At 30.4% G+C, this 15,547-nt stretch overlaps 1 protein-coding gene across 3 annotated transcripts in view; it reads left to right on the top strand.

Moving 5' to 3' along the window:
• The first annotated feature begins 1,240 nt into the window (after positions 1 to 1,240).
• Positions 1,241 to 15,547, top strand: part of LOC106472370 (protein 4.1-like) — a 60,179-nt gene continuing 45,872 nt past the window's right edge. For 2 of the 3 annotated variants that reach the window (XM_013933008.2, XM_013933009.2), the window contains exons 1-2: positions 1,241 to 1,359; positions 14,299 to 14,509. In XM_013933008.2, the coding sequence (XP_013788462.1) occupies positions 14,321 to 14,509 (189 nt within the window). In that variant the 5' untranslated portion in view covers positions 1,241 to 1,359; positions 14,299 to 14,320. Of the gene's footprint in view, positions 1,360 to 10,372; positions 10,497 to 14,298; positions 14,510 to 15,547 lie in introns of all 3 variants that reach the window. The other variant, XM_022400954.1, reaches the window with a different exon arrangement.

A 15,547-nucleotide genomic window follows, 5' to 3' on the forward strand; every position in this document is an offset into this window, starting at 1 on the left:
CGTAACAATGTGTTCTGTGCTTTGCCCACCACAAGTACAGAAACCCAGTTTTATACGCTACAACCCCACAGACTTACTACTAAGCTACTGGAGGGCCGTAATTATAGAAGTAAAGGATGGTTAAAATTATATTTGTTATAAGACATAAGTGTTAGGCTTATTACATTTTTAAGAGTTCTGGATAGAGCGAAACTCTTCATCGACACTGAATATGACAAATATAGTGTTGTTAGAATTGTATTATTATACACTCTTCTAATTCTTGAAAATCCCTAAGAGCCTAGATAAAGAACGTAGTGTTTAAAATGTAATAAGCACAATACTATAATGTCTTATGATAAGTATAATTATATAATTTATGGTTTGTTACGATTAACTACTATTATCGTCATATAAATCGTATCGGCATAGAGGCATTTTTTGGATTGCTGTTTTCGTAAACTACACTTGTATGATAATTTTAAGACATTTCAAATACAAAATTCAGTAAAAACCGAAATAAAGCTCTTATTTTATTAAACGGGTCTAAGTTTGGCACTGTCAGTTAAGTTTGTGAATTTTTATAGAGCTCTCCCGAAGAAACTAAAGCGAAACGGTAACGTTTAGTAAATCTAGCACACTTACTGAAGTTTTGTGGCTGTTTTTAATTTTATACTCTTTAAACTTTTAAAATTTGCCAGAATCGTTTCAAAACTGAAAATTCAGTCGGGAGAACAATATAATTCTAATATTCGATGACGAGGAACCCACTTTGAGACTAATAATGGGTAATAATCAGTACCTGATGATGACAAAACCTTGTCGAAACGTTGTACATTTGCTGTTATGTTAAACTTATATTAAAGTTTTTCTTCATTACCCATTCAAGCCGTCTCCAGCCATTATTATAATTCTAATATATACTTTCTTTCGTAAAATATGCTACAAAACTTGAAAATTTAATAAAGTAGCATTAATAATAAAATATACAAATATAGTGATTGTACAGCTTGTAATTTTTAGAATAATAAAACCACATTGTTTTTGTTTTATGTCGGCGGCTACGCCCTTCAGATGACGTTAGAAGATTATTCTATTTCTCTACCCGGTGGACTCTTTACTCTCGTGTCGAGTTCCGACGCTGATTGTCTAAATACACACAGCGCAAATTTAGCTGTTATACCTGGTGCGTAGCTACAGCGTTTTGAGTAGCTAGTATTCGGGGATCTCTATCGAACACACTTGCAATGCTTTAAAGCCTACACATAGCCCTAAACGCTTGAACGATAACATTAGACCTATATTGACACTAACGAGTTAGTTTTACTTTCATTTAGTGTTTTCGTTTCACGCCGTAAACAGTTGGGACTACGAATTTCTGTAAGTATGTTTATAGAAATGATATTCATTCGAAGTAAGCGTAATAACTAAGAAAGCAGTTTTATCTTTATTTTTCCACCACAATGTAAAATAACTAATAACCTAAATAGTTATACAATAGGCCTAAGAGTAAAACTCGAATTCAAAACTCGGTGGGAGTGGAACTAGTACTAGTACATTTCTAATACTAATACCAGTATTATTAGTAAACGAATAATATAGTAATGCTGTGAGAGTAATATTACTAAATTAAAGTAAAGCCAACTAATTAATCAATTAGTTTCCCACTGCATATAAAAAAGGTAAATTATTGTAAGCCTCGATTTTGAAGTTTGTCGTTAAATGACTAATCATGTTGTATCGTCTTTCTGAGCACCTGAAATATTACTTTTACGTTTAGAAGATAATCCTAGATAAATTCATGTAAAAGAGAATTTACATTTAAAGTGAAAGTAGACATACTATTAATTTACTCTTCAGACTTTAGTCTCTAGGTTTAGCCTTTATAAACTGCATTGTTGCTAATTTTATAGTTTCAGAGAATGCTGTTTGTTAGACGTGCAAAATGTTACTTCTGTCTAGAAAGTATTTAGTCATTTACATGAATTCATTCTATATTGTACAATTAAAAAAAAATCCATCTCTGTTTAAGCATTTGCAGTGGTACAATGGCTAACACGGCAGTTAAGTAAGCTGGCTTAAATTGGGGAGCTAAAAGCAATATATTATTTTAAGTAGTCTCAGGTTATTTCATGGCTTTTATCATTCTGATATTTTGGCAATAAAATATTTTCAGTAAATTAGTAGTTTTGGCAACATACAATATGTATTTATGTGTACAGGCAGTAAGACTAGGGGACAAAAGTTTAAGATAAGGAACTGGGCATATTCCAGTTAAGAAATTGCTACATTTCTTTATATGGAGAGGATAGTTTGTATTAATTTGTGTAAAAGCTGCAACACTGAAGCAGTTAAGAGGAGATTGTATGATTATTATTCAGATAAGAAATAGACGTAAAATATGGGTTTCTATATTTTGCTTATAATTACAGTTGAGTGGAAAATAGGGAAATATAAATGGATCAAATGGGCCACTCAATGTTATCCTTCAGAAATAAAAGTTATAATTTGTGAGACAATAAAGGTATGAAAGTTATTATAATTAGGAAAAATCAAATAGGGTATATAAAAAAAATAATTAAAATTAACAGTAAGGATTTCTTTAAATACATTAAAAATAAACAAAATGTTAGGATGGGAGTCAGTAGGGCCTTCAAGGGATGATAAAAGAAGGCTCATATCTGATTGTGAAATGGCTGGGTTAATAAATTCTACTTTTCCTTCAGTTTTTACTGATGAAGATTTTTAACAGTATTCATTTAGATAGAAAAGTGGCTGGTTGTAATAAAGTAGAGGTTTGTTGTAAATGGAGTTTAGTCAAACTAGATTAATGTCACAATTGAGGTACCTCAAGAGATAAATATTTGTACCTTATCTTCAATTAATGACACAGATGAAAGAATGACCAGTAAATTACTTGAATTTGCTTATGATATTAAGGTCTTGGTTGTTTGTTAGTTGGAAAATGTTGCTGCTGTTTTAGAAAAGGATTTAGATAAGGCTAACAAATGACAGATTGCATATGATTATACTACATATAAGATAATGGATGTGGGGTATCATAATTTGAACTATAAATGTAATTTTGATGGGAATAACCGTAACAATGAGAAAGAAAGAGGAAAGGATCTTGGTGTTCTGGTTGATCAGTCTCATAAGCCATCAAAGAGTGTGTTGTTGTTTGTGCCAGATAAACAGGATTTTAGGTTCCATCTTCAGAAATATTGAATACAAGTATCTAGAGATTATAATTTCACTGTTAAAGCCAATTTGGAGTATTGTGTTCAGTCTTGAGCTTCTTATCTTAGGAAGGATATTCAATTGTTGGAAAGGATTCAGAGGAGGGCTACTGTGACGATACCTGCGATAGAAAGGTTGTCATATAGGGGATATCTTAGGATCTTTGAAATTGTTTTCTCTTGAAAAAGAAGAGTTAGTGGGTATTTGATTGAGGTGCCTAAGATTGTTAAGAGAAGTAATTATGTTGTTTATGTTGATGTATTATCATTTTTTGTACTCGTTGGTGAGAATGGTACAATTAGGGGGGACAATTTGGGGCAGGGTAGAAGTCATCTTCAGCTAAGACAGTTTTCTTTGAAAGAGTGTGATTAGTCTTTGTAATGGGATGCCTTCAGATGTTGTAGATGTATTTAATGTAATGGAAGGCTTGATAAATATCAGACTGATAAGAGCTGGCATTTAGTTTTTATATAGTTTAGCTTAGTGGATGGGATAACCTAGATGGACCAATAGGACCCTTGTTACCCTTAAATAATGTGTTATATATAAAACTAAAAGAAGATCTTTAAAATAATAGGAAATTTTTAATATTTATTATATCAAATTGAGATTCTTGTTTGACCATAATAATTACACTTCGCCAGTGAATGTATTTCTCATAAAGTTCACCATGGGATCTTGTAATTAAAAACTAATAAATACATCCAATATTATTTAGTCACTGTTAGAAATATTTCTAATGCTTTCAGTGACATTTTGTGTAGACAGATGTAATAATAGTAAATTTAGAAATATATGGGGTCAGTCCATCTGGTTAAACACAGTTTTTGTTTTGCTTAAGAAGAAGCCTACAATAGATTTTGGGTGAATCCATCAAAGATGAAGTTTAAATTGATAAGCAATCGGGTGAATTGTATGAATTTGGCAGTCGTTTCAATTTTACCATCATGTGCCATGGTTGAGGGCTCAACTAAGCAAGAAGGTCAGTATCAAAGTATTTTTGAAGCCAATGTCAAATGAAAGTGGTGTTTAATGTCATGCATAGTATAGAAACCTTTCCAATGAATGAGTGGTTTGTGTAGTATAGCTCAAGACAGAGGGAAGGGTAGCCCATGCCCCCATTTATAGCATTGCTTCTTTAAGCTCTTCATTACCAGGTATGTATTTTTCTAATTACTACTACTTTTTAAGTTCCTTCAGTATGTCATTTGACCACTTAGATCACATGAAAAGTGTATCTAAGTGCTTAATAACTTTAGGTTTGGAAGACATACTATAATTATGATAAAACTAATATACTTATATTTAATATATATTTTAAATTATTGAAATGAAAAAAAAAGGAAATATTAGACTTTGTTTTATAATTTAAGAAATATTTAGTTTCTGATTGTAGTGACAGCTTGGGAGCTAGTATTTTATCACAGCAGTCACATTCAGAAACATCTTGTTGGGTATACTGGAACAGTTGTTATATGAAGGAAATGTTCATTTAGTTGTAAGTGTAGGTGGTAGTGGGTGTATGAATATAAAAATGGTAATGCTTGTGAATTGTAATAGCTCAACATGTGTCTTGTGTGTCAGGGTTTCTCTTTGAAGAAATATAAGTATAATTGCAAGATTGAGAAAAATTACTCTGGGGTAAGGGTTGCATTGACACGTGGGCTTTCTGTGTTGATTTGTTTTTGATACCCTACTAAGAAAACATTAAATAGCCTTGCAGACATAGAACGCTATACATGTGAGTGAAATATTTTAGTATGAAATCTTAAACTTAAGGAAACATTAGTTGTATAATTTATAAAACAAAACCATCAAAATATTTTTTATTGTGATAGAAAATGTTTACTACTATAGGTACTACGTGACAATAAATTGGTTAACATGGATTTGTTATACTCCATATAACAAAAACCTTATTTAAAAATGAAGTAGGTGAAACCAGTTATAGATGTATATTAAGATCAGAAGCAATCAGATTGAAAAAGTTTAACTTGTCTAGAAAAAGTTTTAGATAATACTTTAGAGAAAAATCATATCTAGTAACACATCCTAAAATTTAATAGCAGCAAATGAAATTTTATGGATTAATCTTAATTGTATTAATCAGGACATTCATAGTCAAAAGAAAAAAAACTTGTTGAAACTAGGTTTAACAAATAATATAGAAATACTGTTGAAATATAATACTTACCATACTAAAACTAGTTTGTGAATCTTAAAGAACTGAAATTGATGATAAGAACAGAGCAACTACTGTAAACATTATTCTGAGTTAATTTATTATCTATGATACTAAAAAATATGATTTTTGAATGTGAAAGACTTGTAATGTTTACTTAAAGTCTGCCAAATTTTGTGAAAATATACATACTATATTAAAAGTTAGTGGTATCAAAAGTATAGACTTTAAACGAGTATAAAGAGGCCGTGTCCTTGATCAGATTGACTGAGCCTGTGTTGAGAGAGTTAATGACAAGTGAAATAAACTAAACACAGCCCCATTTGATTAAGATTTGGGGCACCCTTCAATCAGGGGTCTAGGTGCCTAGCACCCACTGTACCCCTTTAAGGGCCAGCTCTGGTACTAGTAATGAAAAAGGAAAAATGTTAATTTCAAATTTAAGGACAACAGAGGATCTTTGGGTTCATCTAGACCATCCTATCTACTGAATCAAACATTAAAAACAAACTCAGAGCCAGTCCTTAATATTGAAATATCTATCAAGACTTCTCTAAACTCCCTTACATGTATTACATCCATTACCTGTGAAAGCAACCCATTCAAAAGGACAACTACCCTTTTAGAAAAATATAACTTCATTGAAGATGACTCTTAACCTGCCAAATTTTATACTTGTATCTCCTGGTCTTACCATTCTCACTGTTGAAAAAAAAAGTTGATGATACAATGACACCATCAATTTCCTTGACAATCTTAATTTTGTGCATACCTGTTTTTTCAGTGTAACTGACTTTTTACAGAGTTACATTGAAAATAAGTAAACTACTTTATTATCAATGTATGTTATTAAACTTGGAATCAAAACGAAGTTTGTGATTTGAATGTTGATATTATCTAAGTTTTGATTTCTTAGTTTCAAAAGGAAATATATAAAATATTCTTAATCTTTATTCTTCTGTGACATCTCTGCCATGTGGTCTCTCCAATTTATATTTTATAACTTTAACAATACAACTTCTGTAGTGCCCAACCAATTAGAAACATAATCTACATAATGACAAGGAAGAATATAAAATATGAATCTACCTTCTTCATTTGCTGATATACCAATTAATTTGTCAAACCCATCAGAGAAACACCTATATTTACACCTACTTGTCCAATAGCCAAAAGAAAAAGCATAATTTAATGTACAGGAATCTTTTGGCAGACAAAGGCAGTAGTTTGTTAGAAGAACTTGACGTGTGTTAAGTACAGTCATTGGTCTGGGCAGTAACGGAGTTATTTTAACATATTTATAGAAAGCAGGAGAGATTATAGTAGTTTTGGGACATTCTATTCTAATACTTAATGTATTTTTGGTGTTATAAAATGCATATTTGAAAGTTACATGAATTATTTTTTGGACAAATAATTTAGGAAGAAAAAAGTACTGTTATTGAAACATGACGTCTTAAGTACAAATGGCCTCACACCTAGAGAAAGTGCTAAATTTCTTACTTTCGTGTGTCTTTCCTTATTATATATTTTTACAAATAAAATTTTAGAAAAAAATGACCTTTACAGTCCAGATAAATATAAAAGAATATATTTTTATTTCAACTAATGTTTCACCTTTGTGGCTCATCAGGGTTAATATACACAACTGTTTGATATTAAAATTATTCGTTAAATGAAAATATATTTTTTTATTTATCTGGAGTGTAAAAGTCTTTTTTTTTAAAACTTTTAACAAAAGTAACTAAAATTTAAAAATTAGAGAATTTTTATGTTAGACAACAAAAATGTAAAAACTTTCACAGGATCAGTTGGTAAGGAAGGAACTCATGATATGTGTTTGTCACATAATGTAGCCTGATCATTTATGTACCCTTAAAATGCTAAATACTGGGTATCAATACCAGTTATGGGCATAGCATATATAGCCCATTGTGTAGTTTTTTTGCTCAACGATGAATATTTATTTACCCTAAGCTTTTCTGTTTGATTTGCTGCTTTTCACACCAAAATACTGTAATAAAATGATAAAATTAAAAGAAAGCAGATTTGAAAATATTAGAAGCTGAGAATGTCAGGATAAATAATTCAGATTCTGTGTTAACATTTGCAATCAGTATAGAAAAAAAGGTATTGATAAAATTAAAATAAAACAAGACTGAAATTGAAGATCTGGCAACAAATGATGCATTTAATAAAGAACAAATTAAAAGTTTTATTGATTTCATTTAACATTTTTCAACTTTTCATTTCACTGTATATTGATGATTTTCCTACAGTTATTTTTGGGTAGAGAAAAATAAGATGTAAGGTAAAAAATTTACTTTAAATCTTATTTTTCATTTTGAAGGTTTAAGAGGTTGTGTAAATGAAATATGAAACAGTAAGATGAAAGTATTTTTTTTTTTATTCTTATCATGAAAATTACCTTTCACCCAAACTGACTAATTAATGGATTCATAACTTCACTGACTAATCATTGATAAAAATACTTTATTAAAAAAAAAATCTTATTTTTTTGTATGCAGTACACTTTTAATATCTCATAAAAGCCAAATTTCATGTTGGTACACTTAGTACATTCAGAGTTATAGTATGTATAGTTTTATAGTTATATGATGATCACAGAGTTGGTGAAACTGACTGAGCTGGTATTTGTAAAGTTAAACACCTCAGTCAGATTCCTTCTAACTTTTCTTTTTCAAGGGAAGTCAATTTCAAAGATCTTAATCTGTTCTCATATTACAGTCTTTTCCATCTCGGGTATCATTCTTGTCGCCCTCCTCTGAACCCATTCCAAAATTTCAATGTCCTTCCTAAGATAATGAGCCCAAGACTGAACACACACTAAACTTAGCCTAACAAGTGTCCTGTAAAATAAAATTATAACCTCTTTAGACTTGTATTCAATATTTCTATAGATACAACCTAAAATACTATATGCTTTACCACTATCAACAGCATACTGCTTTGATGGCTTAAAAGACTAATAAACCGATAAACCTAGATCCATTTCTTCCTTAACAGAATGTTATTCCTTTCAAAATTATACTTATTATTCAAATTATGATACCCCACATGTATTACTTTCCATTTATTATAATTAAAAGCCAATTGCCATTTATTTACTAGACTCATCACAACCAGCAGCAGATCTTAATATCATCAACAAGTTTAAGTTTATTTGACATCCATTCATCTATGTCCTTGATTTAAGTTAAAAAGTACAAAGGCCTTAACACTGAGCCCTGAGTTACTCCATTGTGACATTATCCAGTTTCACTAAACTCCATTTATAATAACACTTTCTTTCATTCAACTATTTTTCTCTCCAGTGAACCAACTTTTTCATCACTGTGATTGAGATAATTTTTTAACAAGCCTTTTGTGAGGTACCTTTTCAAATGTTTTCTGAAAATCCAGATAACTAAATCCACACCCTTACCTTCCTTCTTCAAAGAATGTCAGAAGATTATTAAGTCAAGATTTTCCCTTACTAAAACCATGTTGACTAATGAACAACATTTTATACTTAATTAAATGGCTTTGCAAGGTATCTTTTATCAGACTTTCAAAAATATTTCCCACCAATGATGCAAGAATGATAGGCCTATAATTACTGGGACAATGTTTATCATTTATCTTGAAAAGAAGATTAACATTAGCTAATTTCCAATTCTCTGGCACCTGCCCATTATTCAAGGACATACAAAAAATAGCAGCAACAAGTCTAATAACAAAAAGAATGTAATGAACAAAATCTTACATGTTTGATGTATATATCAAAAACACCAGACTTAAAATAACGATAAAAAGGTCTTATTATTAAAAGTAATCATACATAAACCTTATATTTGAATTTTAAAATTGAAATCTTTTACTTTAAAAAAGAGAGAAATCTAAAAAAATAGGACTATCATTTAAGACCTAATATTAATAATATGATTGCTCCTGCTGCTAGTGGATTTGGGGGAGGGATTGTAAAATGCACTTCATTCATCTCTATCTGAAGCAAATTCTTGTGAATGTGATATCTCAAGTTTTTTCAAATTAGGACCAAAGATATGTATCGTGTATGTTTGGAACTAATTAGGTTTTGGTCATGCTCCACCAATTTTATAAACAAAAGATGGGAACATGTAAGTGTTATATATTGTTATTACTGTAATGAAAAAAAAGGCCAAGAACTAATATAATTATCTAAAAAAAAAGTTTGCAATATAGACAGTACTTAGAAATATTAGCTAACAAACATGGTTTATACACTAGAAAAATTTGTATTTGAACAACATACATATATATCATGTAGTTATAAGAACAACAGAACATTTAATAACACATGCCACTGACACCAAGCTGGATACATGTAGAAACTATTCTGTGTTACAGTGCTTATATATCAGCCAGTGATCCAAATTATAACAGTTTTTGTCAGAAAACTACAACTACAGGCAAACTTGAGAATATTGAAATACACACAGAGGAACTATATGAGCTTATAAATCACTGGTGAAGGAAGATTGCTTCATGAAAGGTGTTAAATTTTTAAAACTTATTTAGTGCAAATATAAACGGTATTTATGTACACAAGTACTATATATGTGTGTCACTAGTCCTTAACAGTTTTTCTACAATTATCGTATAACAAGATAAGTTATTAAAAGCACAAAAGTATCATTTTTTTTGAACACTTTAATGACATTAACTGGGAATGTAATTCTGTGGTATCGAAAACCACTTTGAAAATTAGTAATTGTTTCACATTTCCAAATTGTTGATACATTTTAACCATGCTGCAACATCAAAATGAATAGGAATCAAAACTTTTAGTATGAATAATTGAATGTTATCATTAAATGATACAATTAAATACTGATAGTAAAATGTAGGAGATTTTGTTAAACATCTTAAAAAAAATGTTAGTCTCTGAAAGGTACATACTTTTTTTTAAAACTGTTAATATTATTCTAGTGCTGAAAAGGAACATTTCCATAAAGAGCTTGTGTATACAGTTTTAGAAGTTTTACTGCATGGTGCGAGTCATCCAATTTCAGTGATACACTTGAACCAAGGTGTATGTATATATACAATCTGGGTATGTACAGGGCCATCTATTGTTATAACTTTATCATCAATGGAAAATGTATATACATTAAAATAAACCTATAAATATTTTTTGCTTTGTATATAGAATAAACAATTAACTTGACATCACTGGATTGGACTTTTGTCTGGCCCTTTAGCTTGGGGCCCCCACAGACACCAGTGTTAGATTAATTAAATTAACTGGAAAAAGTACATGTACTGTAGGGTGTGCTTGTCTCATTGAGAATTCATCACATACAAGTGTACAAGAAAATTATACAAAATAATTGTAACGATTAAATAGTAAATTTTTCTTTTTTTTTGTGGCTTCATTGTTTTGCATTCCATTCCTTGATAATTTACGTTGTACATGTACGAGTCACAATGAACGATATGTACTTTGAATATTAGGGGGGGAAGGCTGTAGCTGGATGTGAATGTGATAATTATATATGTTTGACACTGGTGTAGTAGTAGTATTTGAGAATCACTGTTACAGTAGACAAGACAGAAGACGTTATAAGAAATTAGTGGTGGTTAAGTCATAATCCTTTGTAATTTATAATTGTCATTTAATTATACCACCACCTAACATAATAGATATTTATAGTTACTAAATGTGTGTAAAAACACTCGTGTTTTGGCTTGGGAACTGTACCAGCAACAAAGGGTAGCTACAATGTATGTACAGTGTGTTTTCAAAACAAAAGTTAGGTACTCTTAAGCTAACAAGTATGAACTTTATAACATAAAGTTACTTCATAACTTTATTTATGAAATTCTGTGTTTTCGATGAGAATTAGTCAAGATTTTTAAAAACTTCAGATATCATTTTTGGATATTTTTACCAGCATTCAAAATTTCATATGATAAGATTGGAATACTGGTGGATAAGTCACTCAAAAATTGAAGTATCTATGCTGCTAGTAATAATGTTAAGATTATTTTAGGGTTTATTTATCAACATATTGGGTACAATTCAAAGGAGATAATTCTTTCTAAACAAATTACTATTTAGGCCTCACTTGGAATACTGCATACAGTTTTTGTCTCCTTATTTAAGATAAATGTTTTTTAAAAGAGTTGACAAGAGGGTTACTAGGAAAATTCCAATGACATTATTCAAGTTTATAAGATTATCTGAGGGATTGATAGAATAAAAACATGATTTCTTTTTACTGTATTCTGAAGGCAATAGGATGAGAGAATACATTTAATATTTTGAAAACACAGGTTAGGGCTATGATTAAGACAATTTTATTTCTTTAACAGGGTAGTTGACTTATGAAATAAGGGTGCTGTCAGTAGTAGTGAAAGCCAGCACTTGACAGAAGTTTTAAGAGGGGAATTAATAATTTCCTGATAAGTAAATGGTTAGGTATAAATTTTTAGTTTTATTGAGGGTGGGTGTGCAGAAACAGCTTTGAAGGGCCAAACGTTCTTTGTTGTGTACATGGTATGTTATATGCAAAACTCTGAAATTTTTAGCCCAACTGTAAACTCATCGTTACTCAGACTTGCTTCATTTTTGTCAGGTAATTACAAAAAATAATTTCAATTAAGAGGTCCTATTAGCAAGGTTTAGTAGCATTCAGCTTTTCTTCTGAAATTTAAATACACCTACAATCATTTCAATTTAGAATTCTAACCTAGGCTTAAATTAACAGCTTACATTTTGACATTTTTATCAAACTGTTGGTACAATACAAATTAGAAAGTACTTGGTATAGTGCTGTTAGCCAAGTCTACAAATCTGGACATATTGCTTTTATATTTTAACCCTGTGGCTTGCTGCAGTTTGGTTTCAGTATCTTTTCTCAAATGGAATTTCAGAAAGAGGATCTTTTGTGTGTCATATCATTGGTGTCTAGAGAACATTAATGAAGTTGAGTGAAAACATTTTTCATGTTATTGTAATTTGTGTTTTTTAGAATTAATGTTTGATGTTAATTTTGACCATGTTTTTTTTTATTTAACGTTCTATCTATTCATTGCACTGTAATTTAGAATGGTAAATTACACAGTTTTGAAATAGGTACATTTTGGAAAGGATAGCACAAATTTTGTATACATAAGTAAATAAAGCCATAAAAGGTATGTTAGGTTATTCTACACAAACAAGAACTAACATAGGTTTTCTCAACATTTCAAACTTAATGTACCAAATTATTAGTGTTATTGCGGTATCTCTAGTAAGGTTTAAATGTAGTGGACCATCTGTGTCCTAAACAGAAAGTAGGACAGTAAATGGCATATGATTTAAAGCCTGGTTTTACGGTTTCTCTATTCAAGTGTGTTTACATTATCATCTTGCATGTATTAAAAGTTTTAAGGTTATCTGCTACTTGAAAGACTTCAAAAGGTATATATAAACACATTAACCATCCTTGTGCAACATCTAGGTATACTCTAACTTGTTACAGATCACTGAAAACTTTGTGTTATAAAACGGCAGCTTACAACAGTGTACATGTTTGAGGCATAGTGTTTCATACATGTACTATAAGTTATTCAGTGTTTAAGGATATGCCTTAGAATGAAATCACTAGTTTTCTTTTCATACCATTTGGTTATTCACATGTACACTGTAGTGTGGATTCCCAAATACAATTTAATAACATCCCCGCTATGCAAAGAATAGTATATTACATTAATAACTCCTTGACTAATGAACCATAGCAGTCATTTCAATGCCTGACTACCCTTGCATGAGTGTTTGTGTGGTTGGGTCAAATGCATATTTTTTTTTCCTCTGGTGACATTGAACAAACATTTTTACCTTATGTTATCCTCTCCCCCCCAAAACAAAAGGTAGAATATTAAAAGCTTTCTATCAAATAAAAATGTGTTTTTACACTAATAGCTTGATTATAACAGTTTGATTATAAGAAATCCATTATCTGTACTTCAATACTATTTACAACAGTTTGCCGAGACTTGGTACTATACATATTGATTTTTTTTGTTGTCTCTTTTTTCTGTGTGTGAACTGTATGTGCCAACAAGTATAATAATTCTTATGTTTATGTAAAGTTTTTATTCAATCTTCAGTAGAATGATACATGTCTTTGTCCTGGAGTGTTTGCCATTGGTTGCCAAGTGTTAATGTAGCAACTTAATTTTTCCAAAATTTCTCTGTAAAGTTAGTATACTAATTTACAGTTTCTTTATTGTACACTCAGGATTTTCAACTTAAGCTGTTTTGTTAAAGTTCTTACTTGTAAAAGTTTTATACTGTAGGTGAAATGTTAATCATTAAAAAATACAATCCTCCTGTTTTTAAGTCTTTTTTTTTTTTATTTTTAACTGGAGCGTATAATCAAGCATGCAGCCAAGATTTTTTTAAGGAGGGAGCTCACTTTCAAACTGATATAGTTTCTAAATGATATAGTTGATGTCTTCCATGTACATTATAATGGTTCTGACAAATAACAAAAAAATAATGTATTTCTCATTCTTATATTTTAATTTAGATTAGAGCTGGGTGAGTAACTAAATTACTTTTCCTTGTATATAGTTTATGGGAAATGAGATGGCTCAAGCCCCCCCCAGGCCATCCCCTTTCATTGCACCCATATATATAATTGTATTCATTTCTTCTCTTAGTATTTGTAGATTGTTTTTTCTTGCATTCTGAAAAAAAAAATATATATATTTAACAGTCTATTTGGAATGTAAAGACTGCATTGTAAAGTGCTGAATATTTTCATTATGAATACATATATTATTTACTTTTTCTTTTTGGCATGATACTAGCTTAAGGATATTGCTTGTCACATTAATTTTCTTTTTCATGCTTTTTTTCTTTTAAGGTAGGTGAAAGCCCTGGTGGTGATGGCAGAAGATAAAGGAGAACAAGGAAACCAAAAACCTTATACTCCAAGTGGTGGAAGTGGGATTCAAGAGAATGGCCCTGCCGACTCTAATACAGCCTCTATAAGAATGTCGCCAACAAAAAGTAGAAACACAGTCATTGCCAGAGTGAGGCTTTTAGATGGATCAGATGTGGAGTACCAGCTGGATGTAAGTACATTGCCCAACTTTTGTTAGAACTTGAACTTTTGTTGTTTAGATTTAACTAAACAACATTTCCAATGATGCTTTTATGTGCGGATATCACAGTGCAACTGAAATATTTTCAATATCTTATTAATAACTGGTCCACTTGAAATAGTAAGAAAGAATAATGTACGAAATTCAGTGATCCTCTTTTAGTTATATTCCATACATTAGATCGCAAAGCCAGTGGAGCAGAATAAGTGAGAGCAATTTTTTATGAGAATTCTGTACTTTCCATATTATTCTGTTCTTTTTATTGTAGTAATGGCTTCTGCTTTCCTTAGTTTAAAATACATCTAATTGTGGTTTTAAGTTACTTTGTCTTGACCCATTAATGAGTAATATTTTGAAAAGTAAAAGTGAATTCATTTGGGGTGTGAGGTAATAAAAAGACCAGATATTTTAAATCAGAGGTTCCTCAAACAGGGGCCCTTGAAATGTTCTATTAAACTTCTCTGACACTGGATAGTGCAATATTTTCACCAAAAATGTTATTCATTGCAATAGATATATTAGTACACAATATTTTCTATGCTTGAGATTTTTTTCAGAGATCAAATTGTAATGAAAGTAAGGTACCTCATTTATTATTTATAAAATGGTTATTATTTAAAACTTTTATTAAATCATTAGGTGGTGGTCCTCAGTCAAGGTCTTGAAGGTCCTCAAGCTGAAAAGTTTGGGAACTCGTATTTTATAGTACAGTGAAGTTACTATATTCAAAAGTAAATAATATCTATACCTGTTTTTTTTAAGTGATTTGCACATTATATCTGTTTAGGAATATGTAAGGAGAGTTTCATGGTTCATTCATTACTGGAAGCTATTATTGTGGCTCAAAAAATTTCGTTAAGTAGGATAGATTATTGACTGTAAGGTGGTTACTAAAATTTCGAAAGTTAGGTTTATTGCAGTAACCACTCAAAGTAACATCAGTGAAATGTAATATGTTCTTCATTCACCTCCCCTCATTTTTTGTTTTTCATTACTGTACGTAGTTAA

This window comes from Limulus polyphemus, unplaced genomic scaffold (assembly GCF_000517525.1).
Source record: "Limulus polyphemus unplaced genomic scaffold, Limulus_polyphemus-2.1.2 Scaffold5276, whole genome shotgun sequence".
NCBI classification, from domain to species: domain Eukaryota; kingdom Metazoa; phylum Arthropoda; class Merostomata; order Xiphosura; family Limulidae; genus Limulus; species Limulus polyphemus.